Genomic DNA, 20,500 nt, shown 5'->3' on the forward strand with positions numbered 1-20,500 from the left:
CGCAGGACGTCAGCATCAGACTGCTGGTGACGCCCGAACGCGCTGCGCAGGGCGTCAGCATCAGACTGCTGGTGACGCCCGAACGCGCTGAGCAGGACGTCAGCATCAGACTGCTGGTGACGCGTTTCCTTTCTGCCTGTCTGTGCACTTCCCACCCTCTCTTCCCTTACTCTGGACATTCCACCACCTCCTCTGCTCCTTTTACTTCCATGAATGATGGATGCTTTGCATTTTAAGAAATGATAACTACTGGAAACCAATCTGAAATCACCATGTGGAAAAGCAGAGGATGTGCCTGCAGCGTGATGCTCTTCTGTAGTGCAGCGGCTCAGACAGACACTAGGATCTCTGCATGTGCCTGGCTCTAACATCAAACAGCGTGTACACCTAGAACTCAACGAAAGACAACTCTGAGAAGAAACCCTGCTCTTCTCCTGTTTGTGCTCTCCCCATCGCTCTGCCTGATCAATGCTCACAGGATTTCCACACACATTAATTCCTACATTACTCTGTATCAGAAACACACTGCCATACTCCAGCAAACATTCACCATCCACTTCCAAAATCCCCAGGCTAATTTTATGTGTGCGCTATGAATTCCCTTTCAGGGGTCAGCACTGCCAGTAATTCAAGAGCTGGACACTGTGTGGAGCTGCTGTTGCTCTGCTTGGCAATTGTCGGCTACATTGTATTAAGATAAGCTGCACCATCCGCTACTTAGTTACCCCATTACCCAGCTGTTATTTCACTGCAGATGTGCTGTACAATAAATCAATGAATCATCACCCTGCAGACCCCTCCTTTATGACAAGGCCCAGGGAGCATGGAAGAGCCACAGCTCAGGGTGCAGGCAAGCCAGAGACTGCAGTATCCTACGGGTGCCCGCCCAGATCTGGTCCTGGTCCTTGTGCGGGCACAGCAAGATGCTCCTAAGGTCCCAGGCTGTGCCTCGTTATATTTTCCATGCTTCCAAGTCGCGCAGGTGCTCAGGCCCTCCTCCCTCATCAAATGAAGCCAAGGGCAGAAGGAATACGTCCCCTGCCCTGTCGATCTAGTCTGGCGAGCTCTGGAGGCAGAAACGCAGCTTCTTCAGGGAGTCCTTGTCCTCAGACACAGGAAAGATGGTCCACCGATCCAGTTTAATAGTCCTGTGAGGAGGCAGCAGGGTTTCTCTTCACACAGTCTCTGTCTCAGTGGCAATCAAGGGATGAAATCCAAGCCTGGAGCACCTGGAGGCAGGACATGAGATATATTACACAGGAAGAGAAACATTCAAGAAAGATGAAAGATGACAGGGAGGAATGTTACCTACAAAGACAGGAGGGAGAGGCCCTAAGCCCTTCAGTAGTGGAAACGGTACCCACCTCCTGCTTCTGCTCGCTCTCTCTGGCACGCTGAGCTGTCACACCCCCCTGGAAGGCCAGGCTGCCCACGCTGGCCTGAGGTACCAGGGGCACCAGGTGGTCCAGGCGCTCCTGGAGAGCCTTTCGGACCCAGTCTCCCTAAAACCTCTTCTCCCGGAGGACCTGCAAGAAAAAAAAGGGGAGAGCAGATACCCTCCATGGCGCGTAAGTACTCAAAGTATTTCTAGCATTCATAGACACATCCAGCGAACAGCAACAGAAAGAGACTTCAAGGCTGACCTCAGGAGGGTGTGCGGCTCCAGGCAGATCAAGCCCAGTGAGGGATGGGGCCACCATGGTGCTGCAGGGGGCCCCTGTGTGCAGCTCATCCCACATCCAGGAACAGCCGCTTAACTTACCAGCTCGGCCTTTCGGTCCCTGAGGGCCTTGGCTGCTTAGTCCACGGTTGCCTTTCTCCCCCTTTGCCCCAGGTCTTCCTATTAGAAAGGAAAAGGAGAAGTGACCCTCAGCTCTGTGCCCACTGACCCCGACCTGCAGGAAATCCTGATGAACAGAAGAATCTCTACTTTTTATATAGAAACATAGAAACATGACGGCAGGAAAAGACCGCATGGCCCATCCAGTCTGCCCATCCATCCAATTAATTTAGCTTTATAATTCCCATCACTTCCTTAGAATAGAAACATAGAAACATGACGGCAGGAAAAGACCACATGGCCCATCCAGTCTGCCCATCCATCCAATTAATTTAGCTTTATAATTCCCATCACTTCCTTAGAATAGAAACATAGAAACATGACGGCAGGAAAAGACCACATGGCCCATCCAGTCTGCCCATCCTCCCAATTAATTTAGCTTTATAATTCCCATCACTTCCTTAGAACAGAAACATAGAAACATGACGGCAGGAAAAGACCACATGGCCCATCCAGTCTGCCCATCCATCCAATTAATTTAGCTTTATAATTCCCATCACTTCCTTAGAACAGAAACATAGAAACATGACGGCAGGAAAAGGCCACATGGCCCATCCAGTCTGCCCATCCATCCAATTAATTTAGCTTTATAATTCCCATCACTTCCTTAGAATAGAAACATAGAAACATGACGGCAGGAAAAGACCGCATGGCCCATCCAGTCTGCCCATCCTCCCAATTAATTTAGCTTTATAATTCCCATCACTTCCTTAGAATAGAAACATAGAAACATGAGGGCAGGAAAAGACCACATGGCCCATCCAGTCTGCCCATCCATCCAATTAATTTAGCTTTATAATTCCCATCACTTCCTTAGAATAGAAACATAGAAACATGACGGCAGGAAAAGACCGCATGGCCCATCCAGTCTGCCCATCCATCCAATTAATTTAGCTTTATAATTCCCATCACTTCCTTAGAACAGAAACATAGAAACATGACGGCAGGAAAAGACCGCATGGCCCATCCAGTCTGCCCATCCATCCAATTAATTTAGCTTTATAATTCCCATCACTCCTTAGAATAGAAACATAGAAACATGAGGGCAGGAAAAGACCACATGGCCCATCCAGTCTGCCCATCCATCCAATTAATTTAGCTTTATAATTCCCATCACTTCCTTAGAATAGAAACATAGAAACATGACGGCAGGAAAAGACCGCATGGCCCATCCAGTCTGCCCATCCTCCCAATTAATTTAGCTTTATAATTCCCATCACTTCCTTAGAACAGAAACATAGAAACATGAGGGCAGGAAAAGACCGCATGGCCCATCCAGTCTGCCCATCCATCCAATTAATTTAGCTTTATAATTCCCATCACTTCCTTAGAATAGAAACATAGAAACATGACGGCAGGAAAAGACCGCATGGCCCATCCAGTCTGCCCATCCTCCCAATTAATTTAGCTTTATAATTCCCATCACTTCCTTAGAATAGAAACATAGAAACATGAGGGCAGGAAAAGACCACATGGCCCATCCAGTCTGCCCATCCATCCAATTAATTTAGCTTTATAATTCCCATCACTTCCTTAGAATAGAAACATAGAAACATGACGGCAGGAAAAGACCGCATGGCCCATCCAGTCTGCCCATCCTCCCAATTAATTTAGCTTTATAATTCCCATCACTTCCTTAGAATAGAAACATAGAAACATGAGGGCAGGAAAAGACCACATGGCCCATCCAGTCTGCCCATCCATCCAATTAATTTAGCTTTATAATTCCCATCACTTCCTTAGAATAGAAACATAGAAAGATGACGGCAGGAAAAGACCACATGACCCATCCAGTCTGCCCATCCCCCAATTAATTTAGCTTTATAATTCCCATCACTTCCTTAGAATAGAAACATAGAAACATGACGGCAGGAAAAGACCACATGGCCCATCCAGTCTGCCCATCCCCCAATTAATTTAGCTTTATAATTCCCATCACTTCCTTAGAATAGAAACATAGAAACATGAGGGCAGGAAAAGACCACATGGCCCATCCAGTCTGCCCATCCCCCAATTAATTTAGCTTATAATTCCCATCACTTCCTTAGAATAGAAACATAGAAACATGACGGCAGGAAAAGACCGCATGGCCATCCAGTCTGCCCATCCATGCAATTAATTTATCTTTATAATTCCCATCACTTCCTTAGAATAGAAACATAGAAACATGACGGCAGGAAAAGACCGCATGGCCCATCCAGTCTGCCCATCCATGCAATTAATTTATCTTTATAATTCCCATCACTTCCTTAGAATAGAAACATAGAAACATGACGGCAGGAAAAGACCACATGGCCCATCCAGTCTGCCCATCCATCCAATTAATTTGACTTTATAATTCCCATCACTTCCTTAGAATAGAAACATAGAAACATGACGGCAGGAAAAGACCACATGGCCCATCCAGTCTGCCCATCCATCCAATTAATTTAGCTTTATAATTCCCATCACTTCCTTAGAATAGAAACATAGAAACATGACGGCAGGAAAAGACCGCATGGCCATCCAGTCTGCCCATCCATCCAATTAATTTAGCTTTATAATTCCCATCACTTCCTTAGAATAGAAACATAGAAACATGATGGCAGGAAAAGACGCATGGCCCATCCAGTCTGCCCATCCATCCAATTAATTTAGCTTTATAATTCCCATCCACTTCCTTAGAATAGAAACATAGAAAGATGACGGCAGGAAAAGACCCACATGACCCAATCCAGTCTGCCCATCCCCCAATTAATTTAGCTTTATAATTCCCATCACTTCCTTAGAATAGAAACATAGAAACATGACGGCAGGAAAAGACCACATGGCCCATCCAGTCTGCCCATCCCCCAATTAATTTAGCTTTATAATTCCCATCACTTCCTTAGAATAGAAACATAGAAACATGAGGGCAGGAAAAGACCACATGGCCCATCCAGTCTGCCCATCCCCCCAATTAATTTAGCTTTATAATTCCCATCACTTCCTTAGAATAGAAACATAGAAACATGACGGCAGGAAAAGACCACATGGCCCATCCAGTCTGCCTATCCATGCAATTAATTTATCTTTATAATTCCCATCACTTCCTTAGAATAGAAACATGACGGCAGGAAAAGACCGCATGGCCCATCCAGTCTGCCCATCCATCCAATTAATTTAGCTTTATAATTCCCATCACTTCCGTAGAATAGAAACATAGAAACATGACGGCAGGAAAAGACTGCACGGCTCATCCATCCAATTAATTTAGCTTTATAATTCCCATCACTTCCTTTGAATAGAAACATGACGGCAGGAAAAGACCTCATGACCCATCCAGTCTGCCCATCCCCCAATTAATTTAGCTTTATAATTCCCATCACTTCCTTTGAATAGAAACATAGAAACATGACGGCAGGAAAAGACCTCATGACCCATCCAGTCTGCCCATCCCCCAATTAATTTAGCTTTATAATTCCCATCACTTCCTTTGAATAGAAACATGACGGCAGGAAAAGACCGCATGGCCCATCCAGTCTGCCCATCCCCCAATTAATTTAGCTTTATAATTCTCATCACTTCCTTAGAATAGAAACATAGAAACATGACGGCAGGAAAAGACCACATGGCCCATCCAGTCTGCCCATCCACCCAATTAATTTAGCTTTATAATTCCCATCACTTCCTTAGAATAGAAACATAGAAACATGACGGCAGGAAAAGACCACATGGCCCATCCAGTCTGCCCATCCCCCCAATTAATTTAGCTTTATAATTCCCATCACTTCCTTAGAATAGAAACATAGAAACATGACGGCAGGAAAAGACCACATGACCCATCCAGTCTGCCCATCCATCCAATTAATTTAGCTTTATAATTCCCATCACTTCCTTACAGATCTCCCTGTTTTTGTCCCAAGCTTTCTTCAATTCAGATGCTGTTTTTCTCTCCACCACTCCCACTGGGAGGCCGTTCCAGACATCCACCTCCCTCTCTGTAAAGAAATATTTCCTAAGATTACTCCTGAGCCTTCCCCCTTCAAACCTCATCTCATGATCTCTCGTTCTAGAGCCTCCTTTCCATTGGAAACAGCTCCCCTCCTGTGCATGGAAACCTTTGAGATATTTGAATGTCTCTATCCTATCTCCCCTATCTCACCTTTCCTCTAGGTGCACACATTCAGATCTTTAAGTCTCTCCCCATGTGCTTCAGAACAAAGACCATGTTAGTAGCCTCCCTCTGGAGCGACTCCATCCTGTTTCTATCCTTTTGAAGGTGGGGTCTCCAGAACTGTACTCAGTATCCCAAGTGAGGTCTCACCAGGGACATACACAGGGGCAATATCACCTCCCTTTCTCTGCTGACCATTCCTCTCCCTATGTGGCCAAGCAGCTTTCTGGCTTTTATTGTCGTTTTATCCACCGGTCTGGCCACCATAAAATCGTCAGCAACAATCACCTCCAGATCTCACTCTTTCATGCTTAGAAATGCAAGGGCTCACCCCCCCCCCCCCGTGCGAGAAAGCCCCGACCCTAACGGAGACATCGCTCACCCCCTCTCCCTCCTCCTAGCGAGGAGCAGCGTCCTCTGATTGGAGAATGTGAGCGCCATTGCAGCGCATGGGCCGGGCCTGATGTCGGGCGATGTCGGTGACTTCATCAGCTGGAAGCGAGTCACAGCACCGATAAAAGAGGGACCCATCGCCGCCATTAGCCCCTCTGACCTGGCGGCGACAGCACGAAATCCCACCCACCCCGACCCCCAGGAACCAAATAAGTCTTGGATTAACCGTAGCAGTGAGAGCCGTTCCCTCTCACTGACGCACACATTAGGAGTCAGGAACCTGATGCTGGTTAGTAAGAAGGTTACTTCTAAGTCTTGGATTAACCGTAGCAGTGAGAGCCGTTCCCTCTCACTCAGGCACACATTAGGAGTCAGGAACCTGATGCTGGTTAGTAAGAAGGTTACTTCTAAGTCTTGGATTAACCGTAGCAGTGAGAGCCGTTCCCTCTCACTCAGGCACACATTAGGAGTCAGGAACCTGATGCTGGTTAGTAAGAAGGTTACTTCTAAGTCTTGGATTAACCGTAGCAGTGAGAGCCGTTCCCTCTCACTGACGCACACATTAGGAGTCAGGAATCTGATGCTGGTTAGTAAGAAGGTTACTTCTAAGTCTTGGATTAACCGTAGCAGTGAGAGCCGTTCCCTCTCACTGACGCACACATTAGGAGTCAAGAATCTGATGCTGGTTAGTAAGAAGGTTACTTCTAAGTCTTGGATTAACCGTAGCAGTGAGAGCCGTTCCCTCTCACTCAGGCACACATTAGGAGTCAGGAATCTGATGCTGGTTAGTAAGAAGGTTACTTCTAAGTCTTGGATTAACCGTAGCAGTGAGAGCCGTTCCCTCTCACTCAGGCACACATTAGGAGTCAGGAATCTGATGCTGGTTAGTAAGAAGGTTACTTCTAAGTCTTGGATTAACCGTAGCAGTGAGAGCCGTTCCCTCTCACTCAGGCACACATTAGGAGTCAGGAATCTGATGCTGGTTAGTAAGAAGGTTACTTCTAAGTCTTGGATTAACCGTAGCAGTGAGAGCCGTTCCTTCTCACTCAGGCACACATTAGGAGTCAGGAATCTGATGCTGGTTAGTAAGAAGGTTACTTCTAAGTCTTGGATTAACCGTAGCAGTGAGAGCCGTTCCCTCTCACTCAGGCACACATTAGGAGTCAGGAACTTGATGCTGTTTAGTAAGAAGGTTACTTCTAAGTCTTGGATTAACCGTAGCAGTGAGAGCCGTTCCTTCTCACTCAGGCACACATTAGGAGTCAGGAACCTGATGCTGGTTAGTAAGAAGGTTACTTCTAAGTCTTGGATTAACCGTAGCAGTGAGAGCCGTTCCCTCTCACTCAGGCACACATTAGGAGTCAGGAACCTGATGCTGGTTAGTAAGAAGGTTACTTCTAAGTCTTGGATTAACCGTAGCAGTGAGAGCCGTTCCCTCTCACTCAGGCACACATTAGGAGTCAGGAACTTGATGCTGGTTAGTAAGAAGGTTACTTCTAAGTCTTGGATTAACCGTAGCAGTGAGAGCCGTTCCCTCTCACTCAGGCACACATTAGGAGTCAGGAATCTGATGCTGGTTAGTAAGAAGGTTACTTCAGCAGTTAGGCTTCTTTCTCTCTTATATCCACCTGTTTCAGCCTACAAGGCGTATTATACGTCGCAGCTTTAGGCGGGTGCACGAGCCGGGGTCATATTAAGTAGGCCTCAGGTATGGGCCCCCTTGCTAGTGAGAGCAAAGCTGGGGGGGCCGAGGAGGGGGACGCTTTGCCAGGAGACCCGGCGGGCGCCCCCGGTACCATTGCTTATATACACAATTAGCGGCGGCTTGTGCACATCACATCCTATTTCCATTTGGTGAAATTGTTTAAAGTACAATGAGGCTGCGTCTGTTGCCTCGTGTTTTGTGGCCTTACAAGAAGGTGGTGACCCTGTGTTAAAATTCGGGACGAGAGGGGAGAGGGGAGTGGGTGGGCCACGCATCAGCGATCTCGCCCTTAGAATTTCACCCCCTGTACTGCACCTCGCCCTGGGGTTTTTGCATCCTAAATGCATTTACTCTGCAGTGTTTAGCACTAACCCTTTACCTGCCAGACCCTAGACCATGCCTCGGCCTTTACCAGACTTCCCGAGTGACTCACAGGACAGCAACGAGACGCACATTCAAGTGAATACAATCTCTTTCTAAGGAGAACAGGACGACTACGAATTGTTTAATTTGGGTATTTTGTGCTTTTCTGCATATACTTACTGTAAACCGCCCTGATGGCTTTGGCTGATCTGTGCAGACTTTAACATTTTAAATAAATGAATAAGACTTCCCAAAGTGACTTATAATTAAATCATATATAAAGAACAAAAAGCACGCAACATACATTAAAAAACACAATAAAATAAGCATCATAAAACCTATCCCCACTGTCCCAAGCAGCCCTAGTCTCTCACCAAGGAAGTGAGTAGGACAGGTCTCCCTCGCCCACCCGAACCTCCAAGCTCTGTGGAGAGTCCAGGGCCATGGGCAAAATGGTCATCTTAATACCTCTTTCTCCAGGATACGCATTCCTGCCTGGCTCCCCAGAGGCCCCATCCTCTCCTGCATCTCCCCTCGGACCGGGGGAACCAGGCTGGCCTGGGACTCCGGCTTCTCCTGGCTTCAGCTCTTCCTCCCTGACGGGAACGGGCGACCTCTCGTACGCATCCAGAAACGCGTCCAGTTTCACCAGGTGAGCTGAGGAAGGAAGCGCTAATAAGGTGAAACGTGGACAACACGACTGGTGCAGCGTGGCCTCTCAGCTCAGCACCTGCATTCGTTAGCCAGAGATACGCGTCTCCCAGTGGCGACAGACAGACAGGACCTGGGGAGGTGGTGCCACTCTGTCCCCCGATTCCAGCCCTGGACAGAACTCGTTCCTAACCATCTCCTTCCCTCATTTACTGTCAAGCTCTCTGGCCAACAGGGTGCAAAACCGTATTTAAGTCTCACAGAGCAGCGTTCTGGCAGCACTATGGGTCCTGCGGACACCTGGATGCTCTGTGGGCAGTGATGCTTTTCAAGCCGATGGTGATGGCTTGTGAGCTTTCAAGGCTCCAGCAGTCTTGTGCTCTTGTATTCGCAGGTAAAGCCTCATCAGAGACAGCAGAGAATCTGTTTAACTACCACGAACAATAATGACATTTCTCCGGTACAGAAAACCAAAACGGAAGCCTGCTAAGTCTCCAGCACTTCTCTTTCCTTCTCCCAGCCTTGCACAGAACAAGAAGACGAGAGGAACGCTGGGCGTGGATACTCACCCTGAATTAACTGCTCGCATGCTTGGCTCACCATCTGGTAAATGGCAGCACTGGACTGGGCTTCACCCTGCGATTAGTGGAGACGATGTCAGCATAGGAAGGACCAGGCCTGGAGCTCGTTCTGCAGGGACGGCGCTAGGGGCGAGGGCATCCTCCAGACCCCGGGAAACAACGCTCGGGCCTGACACGCTGGCCGAGGGAAGAGGCAGTTGTGCCGTGTATGACCACAGGCCCATACAGACATGCGATGCGACAGGGATACTTCCTATAGGTGGCCCCATCTCCCTGTGCTTGAGCTCTAATCCCCGACTCTGCCACTGTCTCTCTCTCTGTGACCTGGGGGGGGGAGTTATTATCGCCCTGTACCTGTCCCTACCCTACCTTTAAATGACTAATAATAATAATACCACCATGTTAAATGCAAATGAAAGCTTCTGTGTGCATCCCACCCCAGTGGTGGCTGCATGCATGGAGCTGTGCTTCTGACTGCTGTGCCTGTAAGGCACGTTGGCATGCAGGTTAGATGAAAAAAGTAATATACAAATCCAGATTCATTTAATCTTTTTTACTTTGAGTTTCCGGGGACTTCTTAGGGATTGCGTTTCCTCACCTTATCTCCTCTTTCTCCCTTTGTACCTGGCAAACCCTGCAAACGATGGGAAAAGAAAAAAAAACAGAAAAGTTAGCACCGTCCATCAGGGAGCCACAGCTACGCCGGTCCCTGCTCAGGAGAGTGTGCGGTGCCTCGCAGGACGCCTGCAGCAGACAGCGGGTCGTCCCCCTGCTTCCCCGGGCGCAGTCCATGGCTGCGAATCAAGGGAAGTCATTGGAAAGGAAGGCAGGAGCCCGGCCCGGCACGACCGAGGTGCACGCCTGGGAGGAAGGACGAGGGGGCTGGTAAAAGGTCCAATTCAATGGCTTTGCCATCTCGGCGGAAGGCTGGTCAGGACGCAGAATCCCGCAGGCATGGCCCAAGCTTTGAAGAAGTGCATTGATTTCTGTTTCCGGCCGAGTCGTGGCATCAAGCCGTGGATTCTCTTTCTTTATATACAGTAGTAGGAGCTGAATTCAGGGTGGGCACAGGCAGAGACAATGCCATGAAAGGAAGGATGAACAATACCGGCAGCCCCTCCGTGGGGCACTAGTGCTGCCCTACTCACAGACTCGCGGGGTAGCAGATCACGGGAGACAGGCGTCACAGACACGACACTGCAGAACGGCCGGCATTGCACTCACCGTTGCTCCAACGTCCCCAACCGGCCCTCTCTCACCAGGGCTGCCCGTCATGCCCGGCATCCCTGGGGAGCCCTGCAGAAACAGAAAATGACACTGGGTCTGATTTACACCCAAAAACCCCAGGACAGCACCGACGTGAGGGGAGAGCAAGGTCCTAGCAGGAATCCCTAGTCCTGAGGAACAGGGGGGTGCAGGTCAGTGGCAGTGCTGGGATGCTCAGAGTCCGTGGCAGCGAGGAGCGCTGAGCTCATATCCTGGGACGTCTCCTAGCATTAGACCAGTGCTCCTCCCGCATCAAAACCCGATGGGCAGAAGCGCGCCTGTAGCATGCAGCGTAGTAATGGCGCTGCTTCTCTCCGCGAGCTGCCGTCGGTGCAGATTCAGGATTCCCCTTGGGCTTCCCTGCCTTTCCTTGAATTTGCAGGCGAGGGCTGTGTACGGTTTGCCTGGTGGTTATTTATTCTGGGCTCTGCACGTTACTGTGGTATTGACTTCCAGGTGGCTCGCCCTGGGAGCATTTCACATCATTGCTTACTGAGCTGACAAAGAACTACATTTCGGGTTTTGATTTTAGTTTATAAATCTATTAATACTGAGGCCCCTTTTCATGTGTCTGGTCTGTGGTTGAATATATTCCTTCCTGGAGCTTACGTTGCATAAAGTTATAAGCGTTACCTTGCAGTACTTCCGATGAGTATAGGGAACACTCAGGCCGCAGATCATGGAATGACTTCGCATCTAGTTGTATTTCGTAAGGTTAATCTTTTTCAGGAGGCATTTGAATCATTTTAAAGTGCACTGTATTTTTATGTTCTATTATTTTTAGATTGGGTATTTTGCTTTTTATTAGGAATGCTTTATTGTAAGCTGCTTAGTACAGTCTATTTATTTTATTTAAATGTTTTATACACTGCCATTCCATGTGGACCAATATGAGCAGAACAGAAGCCTTTTAAATAAATAACTTTATTTTTAAATCTCTGTTGGAATGTGTTGGGGTAACGAGTTAACGATAAAGCAAGGGGAGGGAATTAGTTTTCATTCAGGTAATTTTAGAAGAAGGAAAGACACTATGGGGGTAGATATTCAAAAGCCATTAGACGGATGACTGAAACGAGGATAACGAGGTACCTGTTAATTTGGGGGCGGGTAGGCTATAGGCCCCCAGGAGGAGCAGAATCAGCCAGTTAGGTTATATTTGGAGTTATCTGTTTAGCCTAACTGGCTAACTTTAAGATATCTGGGTATGTTCCGTAGCGCTGCCGAGCATCCCGGTTAAGTTAGCCACATAGGTGTATCCGGTTAACTTAACTAGCCAGGTCAGCGGCCGAAAATGGCCCCCCTATACAATTTTACAAGGAATCTAACAAATATTGTAACGTACCAGGAGCTTCTCCAGTTCACAATAAGATGGGCTCCAGTAAATCTGATTTAGTGTTGCACCTGAAGGTTATAACTTCCCAAAGGTGAGCTCCCTGAGGCTGAGAAATGTACTTTTAGAGGCGAGTATAGGCATCCTCTGTATTAGGGACATAGGGATAAAGGAGAACGATGAACTCCAATTTCCACATCTCTGCCCTCAAACCGAGGCTAGGCAGGAAGGGGGATGCCGTTGTACAAACAGAATTTGCCAAAATGTTTTACCCTTTTAAAGAGTTAATGTTGCTTTTCACAAGGAGACCTGCCTAAATCCTCTCCCAGGCTCCAGCAGATCAAGGTAAAGCAATTCCAGAGCTGACTGAGCAGTTTCTGATCTAATTCTATCCTTTTTAAGTTAACGATCCTCAGCGAGTTTGTGTTCAGACCTTTTTATTGAGCTAATGTCAGATCGTCAGAACTCATTTTGCATTTTAGCAAACAGAATTACTTTACAGCAAAACATTACGGCGACATTAATCACTGCATTCATTTTCAACCCTATTCTTCCCAGCAATAAACATTCGTAGACTATGGATTTCAATTAAGAACCACCTTCAGGAGATAATGATTACTCTAAGACTCCAGGCAGTAATCCAGCATCCACAGAGGCTTTATCTAACTCTAACTCCCTTCCACTTTCTCTCACCCACTCCATAGCTGTAACAGTTCCCTCTCCCTCTTCTATCTGGGAACCCTCCAGAAGCACAGACGTCTTCCCAAGAGCCCGATACTTTATGCAGACTAGACGAAGCACTTACCCGTGGGCCAGGAAGTCCAGATGGCCCAGACATGCCGTCAAGTCCTCGAGATCCCTGTACAAAATTATCAAACAGTCTAAGAGTTAGTGAGGTCACGCTCAACGCTGAGGTGAAGGGCCCTCCCAGCTCTGGGGCAACCGTTCCCCTTTGAGAGCTCCTTCATTAGGGACAGGGCATGCTGACAGCATTATTCTATTTGTTTTTTGTTCGCTCTGTGTTTTTTATTATTTGCTGGTTTCAGCAGTGGGATCCTTGTTCCTTCCTTCTGTGAGTGAGGGTTTGCATAAGGATTATGTTAGAGGCATTATTAGATTTTATACTGAATTGTCATACTTTATTGAATTGCTCTTCATTTTATAACTGTGTTGTAAACCGCTGTGAGTCAGGTTGTAGAAGAATGGGGTATAAATGTGAAATGCACTGTAAAGGAGATTCCAGAGGTGGTGCCTGAAGTCCTTTGCTTGGACTGGAAATTCCAGATTCCCTGCAGGCTCCTGACATTTTGCATTGGACCAACACAGGAATGGTCCAGAGATGCAGGAAAGTGTGAGCCTGTGAAACGCACAGGGCGGGTGCAAAGTCTTCAGGTATTGTGTACCTGCGCTCACATCTCAAAGGTGAATCGGGAGCTGACAGCTCCATGCTGCAGGAAGGAGGTGATTCTGTCTCTCTGCAGCCTATTGGCTGGCTACGGAACATCTGACCAATGGGCTGCAGAGAAGAGCAGCCAGGAAGTGGTACTGCTCCCAGCTCCCCCCTGCAGCTGATTGGCTGGCTGTGGAACCTCTGACCAATAAGCTGCAGGGGCCCTGAAAGCAGCAGCAATGTGGGTCAGACTGATTTGCTAAGGTGGTGGAGATGGAAAGGGTCTGGACAAGGGAAGGGGCAGAGGAGCTATGAGGATGGGAGAGAGGGGCTGACAGAGCTGTCTAGGAGAGGATCTGAGAGGGGAAGAAGGGCTGATAGTGGAACTGTGGGAGAGGGGGCATGGGTTGTGATGAGAGGTAAGGTGAAGGGAACGTAAGAGGGTGAGAGAGGTGAAGACGACCGGGAAAGGAACTGGTGGGGCAGAGGAAGGGGCCTGACAGATGAGGAAAACCAAGGGAAGGGATGTGGTAGTTATGGTGGAGGGGAGAGGCAGGAAGGGGTGAGGAGAGAGATGGAGGTGGCAGCAGGGGGTGAGAGAAGATAATGTGCTGTGGTGAGACAGCTGGCACATGCAAGAAAAATAACAGAAATTAGGAAGAAATGAGAGGAAGGACCAGAAAAGAAAAGAGGAGACCAAGAAGAAGCCAAGAGCAGGCAGAGACGGCGAAAGATTCAGACACAGAGGCTGGAAAAGGATTTTACGTTTGCTAGTCCTGCAGTCCCCGGGGTAAATACTGAATTTTACTGGAAGGATGGGAGGGGCTGAAAAGCTCTCCCCCCAGGCAGCTCCAGTACTGAGAGGGGCTGCAGTCAAGGCTTGATGAAACGAAAACAGAGAAGAATAGTCCCCTGCTCTATCCCCCAGGACCCAGCAGCTCTCCCTGCGGTTTCCAAGCAGCTGTGGCCCTGGAGCTGGGCAGATGCCCACGGCTGAGCTGAGATTACGCAGGTGCCAGTGGGTCCTAGGTGGACTCTGCGGGCTCGGGCCAGGAGAAGTGCTGCAGGGGACGGGGAGGCAGGAGCTGTACCTGGGCTCGGGGAGGGCAGTGCAGGCCTGTGGAGGAGGGGAAAATCACAAACTGAGAGGCGAGCTGAGCCTAACCTGCTGAGGACGGGTGAGGGATGGGTGAACCTGCTGGGAGGGGAGCAGGGAAGGTTGAGTCCAGGGGAAATAGAGCGGGCAGTGAGCAGACAGGGTAAACCTTCTGACCCCCAATATAATCCAAAGGAGGAGGAGGAGGGGAGAGGAGAAAGAATTTGAGAGGTGTGAAAGAGAGTGGCGGGGCCAGGCATGGATGGGGAGGAGAGAGAGACTGTGGTGTGGGGAAGGGAGGACGGCTGGGAGTATTGACTACAGGCTGCTCAGTCACACTCTGATTTCCTTTTTGCTGGGGGCGCTGTAACGTGGGTTGAGCTCGGCACCACCAATCAGTTTCAGACGTTGGCTTCTGCGCCTTTAGAAAGGACGGGCAAGGTCCGCAGATACTTTGCACCCCGGTGGGGAGGCTGAAAATTGTGGCTAAGTGCGGGCACGGCGGCGGTCACTCAGCTCTGAAGCAGGGTTTCCTACCTTGGGGCCTTGACTGCCCCCTCTTCCTGGGGGGCCCTGGGGGCCAGGAGGACCCTGTGAAAAGAGGAGAAGCCGTGAAGCAACTTCACAGTGCGTGTAAAGTCCATCACCCTGCGACCTGAACCCAGGACCTTTCGGCCAGTGAAATTCCCGCTGCAAGGGCTGAGGAGGATTTGTAAAATTACAGCAATTACAAATGATATTAAGGACTGGAAGACAAAAAAAAACAACAACTTGTCCTTAATGGAAAAACAACAGAAGCAGGGGAGGTAATTTCAGACGCAGCAGAAAGTATAACGGCTGAGGGACTGCAAGCAGAACCTGCGGTTCTGGCTGAATCCAATCGTAGAGCATCTCGCTCACTTTAGCAAGATCCTGAAGATAGGGGGCCCGATAGTCAAAGCGCGCCCAGCGCTATTTATCCGGATTAGCGGGCGTTCAGCAGGTAAGTGGCGGCCGCTGAATATGCGCACACGTTCAGCGGCCGCCGCTCAGCCGTCTAACTCCCTCACACAGCTAAACGTTACTCGCGCAAAGAGTTACTTACCCGGCCAGCTTTCAATATCTCTGCGGCACCCTCGCTACACTTCAGACGCCATGGACTTTAGAACAATCATGCAAGCTTTTTTGCTGTCCACGCCCGATTATTGCAATGCTCTTTGAGGAACGGCATTGCAAATGCTGCAGACTGCAGCATTTGCATGTTTGGTAATGCAGGGACAACTCGGGGTCTGTGGTCAGGCCATTCCTGGTGAAGCTTCACCGGCTTCCAGTTGCACAAAGAATTAAGTTCAAAGCTTTAACCCTAATTTGTAGTTCTTGAAGAAGGAAGTCCTGATTATTTAAATCAATTAAAGAATTTGTGCAGACCTAATGAGTCCTTATGTCCACGCACTGGGGCCGATGCAATAAATCAGCGTGGAAAACGGGCACTCGGTGCTGAGCGCCGCTTTCCTAACACGCGCCAAGCGCCTCTCCTGGGCGCGCGAAGGAATATTTAAATGAGGGGGTCGCGCTGCCAAGGAGGCGCCAGGGACAGGTGTGCACGCCTAGCGCCTCCTCGGCAGCGGGCGTCCAGGAGAGGGGGGGCTGTCAGCGGGTCAGGATAACGCACCCTCAGTTTTACAAGCACCCCCTTTCCCTAACCTGACTGCCGGGATACTTTTGCTTCCTCCCATTTAATATCGCCACGTTAAGTCGCAGTATATTTTCTGCTTTTCTGTACACTTTTTTGGGCTGCTCAGAAATTAACGGCTGCTCTGGGCAGGCATTAATTTTTGAGGGTAAAAATGTGCAGGTCGGGCGCACATTTTGTTTTTTTGAATGTGGGGAGAATAGCTATTAGCCTCATTAACATGCATTTGCATGTGATGAGCGCTATTTGCATCAAGGGGAGTTGGACGCGTGTTTTGGATGCGCCAATCCCCTTATAGCATAAGGGGTTGTGAACGCACATTTTATTTATTTATACTGTCGTTCAGACAGGCCATCGCAACGGTTTCCAAACAGGAAATGCAATAAAAATACAGTTTAAATTCATAGAAAATGCATCTAATAACTTGTAAAACTAAAAATAATCACAAAGTAATGAAAAAGATTAAATTAATCAAATAAAAATAAAACATAATAAAATAAAATGCGTTCATGATATAAAATCAGTGCAAAGTGATCTAGTATTCACAGTACTTAAGTAAGTTTTGAGTCTAGTACTCTCAGCTGTAAACATTAGCTGTTTAGTAAGTATATAAAATATGATAATTAAAAAACAGTTCTCATCCAAATCAAGCGTCCAACTGCAGGTTAAACGGTGCGCTCGGCTGAGCAGGCTGTATTGCATCGGCCCCATTGCGGAATGGGATACCTTGCCAGGTGAGAGCAATAACGGAGAGAAACATTTTTGAAAACAATTGAAGGCGTGGTTGTTTTTCTGACTTAGGCACAGAAATCAAGGAAAAGCTGTTTTTGTCGATGATATTAGTTTTTATAATTTGTTTCATGCATTGTTTTATGTTTTGAAATTTGTATATTACATGTTATCTGTTTTTATGTCCACCGCTTAGTTCAATTTTATTTTTTTAAATAAATACAATTCTGACAACATGGAAGAAAGGCAGAGAACAGGTGTGTGTCAGAATCCAGGACTGGCAGTAGCTGCTCTTACCTGCAAGCCTGGACTTCCCACTTCTCCCTTATCTCCTTTAACACCTCCTGATCCCTATAAAAGATTATGGGAAACCAGTCAGTAATGCTGCTTCACAGGGGTCATTATTCCCAGAGTCAGTCCCAGTAATGCTGCTTCACAGGGGTCATTATTCCCAGAGTCAGTCCCAGTAATGCTGCATCACAGGGGTCATTATTCCCAGAGTCGGTCCCAGTAATGCTGCATCACAGGGGTCATTATTCCCAGAGTCAGTCCCAGTAATGCTGCATCATAGGGGGTCATTATTCCCAGAGTCAGTCCCAGTAATGCTGCATCATAGGGGGTCATTATTCCCAGTCAGTCCCAGTAATGCTGCATCATAGGGAGTCATTATTCCCAGAGTCAGTCCCAGTACCGCTGCATCACAGGGGTCATTATTCCCAGAGTCAGTCCCAGTACCGCTGCATCACAGGGGTCATTATTCCCAGAGTCAGTCCCAGTAATGCTGCATCACAGGGGTCATTATTCCCAGAGTCAGTCCCAGTAATGCTGCATCATAGGGGGTCATTATTCCCAGTCAGTCCCAGTACCGCTGCATCACAGGGGTCATTATTCCCAGAGTCAGTCCCAGTACCGCTGCATCACAGGGGTCATTATTCCCAGAGTCAGCCCCAGTAATGCTGCATCACAGGGGTCATTATTCCCAGAGTCAGCCCCAGTAATGCTGCATCATAGGGGGTCATTATTCCCAGAGCCAGTCCCAGTAATGCTGCATCATAGGGGGTCATTATTCCCAGAGTCAGTCCCAGTAATGCTGCATCATAGGGGGTCATTATTCCCAGAGTCAGTCCCAGTAATGCTGCATCACAGGGGTCATTATTCCCAGAGTCAGTCCCAGTAATGCTGCATCATAGGGAGTCATTATTCCCAGAGTCAGTCCCAGTAATGCTGCATCACAGGGGTCATTATTCCCAGAGTCAGTCCCAGTAATGCTGCATCACAGGGGTCATTATTCCCAGAGTCGGTCCCAGTAATGCTGCATCACAGGGGTCATTATTCCCAGAGTCGGTCCCAGTACCGCTGCATCACAGGGGTCATTATTCCCAGAGTCGGTCCCAGTAATGCTGCATCACAGGGGTCATTATTCCCAGAATCAGTCCCAGTAATGCTGCATCACAGGGGTCATTATTCCCAGAGTCGGTCCCAGTAATGCTGCATCACAGGGGTCATTATTCCCAGAGTCAGTCCCAGTAATGCTGCATCACAGGGGTCATTATTCCCAGAGTCGGTCCCAGTAATGCTGCATCACAGGGGTCATTATTCCCAGAGTCGGTCCCAGTAATGCTGCATCACAGGGGTCATTATTCCCAGAGTCGGTCCCAGTAATGCTGCATCACAGGGGTCATTATTCCCAGAGTTGGTCCCAGTAATGCTGCATCACAGGGGTCATTATTCCCAGAGTCAGTCCCAGTAATGCTGCATCATAGGGGGTCATTATTCCCAGAGTCAGTCCCAGTAATGCTGCATCACAGGGGTCATTATTCCCAGAGTCGATCCCAGTAATGCTACAGAAAGAAGTATTTTCTCAGTAGAAAATTCCGATTTTTGGGCATGGGGGGTTTAAGGTTTTTACATTCCCCTTAATTCAAAGAATGCAAGTTCCCTTCTCTGGAGCACACCAGAATTTCAGTATAAAGAGGCCAGAAGCTGACCTTCGGTAAAACGTTTGCTATTTCAAAACTGTGCAGGAAAAGGATCAGCAGCAGTTTTTCAGATTTTTTTTTTAATCTGCCATCTTTGCACAAAAGTTAAATTTCGTATGGATGGAAAATCAATTGCTTCCAATAACGCTCTGAATTTTGCAGAGGTTTGGTGATTTTTTTGGCTCGATTCTTATATCTGCCTCTAAGTCCAACCTCCACTGGTTTCTCAGCAAACACTGTCAAGAAAATACTGCAGTGATGTGATGCAGAAATGTGTGCCTGTGCAGTGCAGCTCGGCATTATGGGAAACGTTACCTACCGCAGGACCTTGGACAGAGATTCCATGCAAGCCTGCTGACCCCGTCTGACCCCCTGGACCTTCTGTTCCTGATTGGCCAGGTGGACCTGGCTCCCCCTAGGGGATAAGACAGATAAGGATGGGTCTCATTTTTTATTCTCATCTTCTGTCAGATTAATCTACAGTTTCATTCAGCCCCATTGATCAAAATGTTAAAAGCTAACTCTGGTCCTTGAAGCCTGCAAACTGGTTGAGTTTTCAGAATATCCCTAATGAATATGCATGAGAGAGATTTGCATGTGCACTGCTCAGCTATGTGCAAAACTGTTTCATGCATATTCATTAGGGATATCTTGAAAACCCGACTGGTTTGTGGCTCCTGAGGACCAGAATTGCCTGCCCCTGTTATAAACTCACAGACCATAGGGACTTCCAAGGACGAGGACCTGACAAAAGTGCCAGACCTGTCTTGCCTTTAACTGTCCACGTATCAGACCTTCAGTCACCTCTTCTCCACAGGCCTCACTGGCTCCCTCCAAATTACTCCACTGCAGTTATGAGGTTTTCTCCTTCTCTCTGAACCTTCCCCTTCAGGCTGGCAGGCCCGTTGCCAGCCTGAAGGGGAAGGTTCAGAGAGAAGGAGAAGGCCTTGCGTACGCAACAGGCAGGCCTGTTGCGTACTTTTCAGGTTGGTTGTGACTGCGTTTCCATGGCACATGGGGGCTGGAATATTAAAAGTATTTGCACGCGACCGGCCAACTCAGAATCCGAGATTCCCTGTACGTACCAGGATCAGTCCAGGACACCTGGGTTGTGACTCCGCACCAGTAGATGGAGACAGACTAAAACTTGTGGGCGGAGCCATATATGCCCCTGTGCCAGTCACAGCCCCCCTCAGTCTTACTCTGTCTCCAGTAGATGGTGCAGGTCCGGTCACAGCCCTGCCTGCCCTGGTTCTGGTACTCCGTCAGGGTTGGTTCTTTTACTTGGTTTTAGGCCAGTTTAGGCTATAGTTGTTTTCTTTTGGGAATTTTGCATTGTAAATTGTCACTGACGTCCCGTCCGCCCTGCC

The 20,500-nt window shown here is 48.2% G+C and overlaps 1 protein-coding gene across 2 annotated transcripts in view; it reads right to left on the reverse strand.

Annotated features, from left to right (window-relative positions):
* Positions 1 to 647: 647 nt before the first annotated feature.
* The window catches only part of COL20A1 (collagen type XX alpha 1 chain), a 102,249-nt gene continuing 82,396 nt past the window's right edge, over positions 648 to 20,500 (reverse strand). For both annotated transcript variants that reach the window (XM_029611815.1, XM_029611814.1), the window contains 11 exons: positions 19,450 to 19,545; positions 17,449 to 17,502; positions 15,288 to 15,341; positions 13,070 to 13,123; positions 10,893 to 10,964; positions 10,267 to 10,302; positions 9,657 to 9,723; positions 8,905 to 9,093; positions 1,763 to 1,840; positions 1,365 to 1,526; positions 648 to 1,229 (listed from right to left, as the gene is read on the reverse strand). In XM_029611815.1, coding sequence (XP_029467675.1) covers positions 1,201 to 1,229; positions 1,365 to 1,526; positions 1,763 to 1,840; positions 8,905 to 9,093; positions 9,657 to 9,723; positions 10,267 to 10,302; positions 10,893 to 10,964; positions 13,070 to 13,123; positions 15,288 to 15,341; positions 17,449 to 17,502; positions 19,450 to 19,545 — 891 coding nt within the window. In that variant the 3' untranslated portion in view covers positions 648 to 1,200. The remainder of the gene's footprint in view (positions 1,230 to 1,364; positions 1,527 to 1,762; positions 1,841 to 8,904; positions 9,094 to 9,656; positions 9,724 to 10,266; positions 10,303 to 10,892; positions 10,965 to 13,069; positions 13,124 to 15,287; positions 15,342 to 17,448; positions 17,503 to 19,449; positions 19,546 to 20,500) is intronic.

This window comes from Rhinatrema bivittatum, chromosome 8, assembly GCF_901001135.1.
Source record: "Rhinatrema bivittatum chromosome 8, aRhiBiv1.1, whole genome shotgun sequence".
NCBI lineage: Eukaryota > Metazoa > Chordata > Amphibia > Gymnophiona > Rhinatrematidae > Rhinatrema > Rhinatrema bivittatum.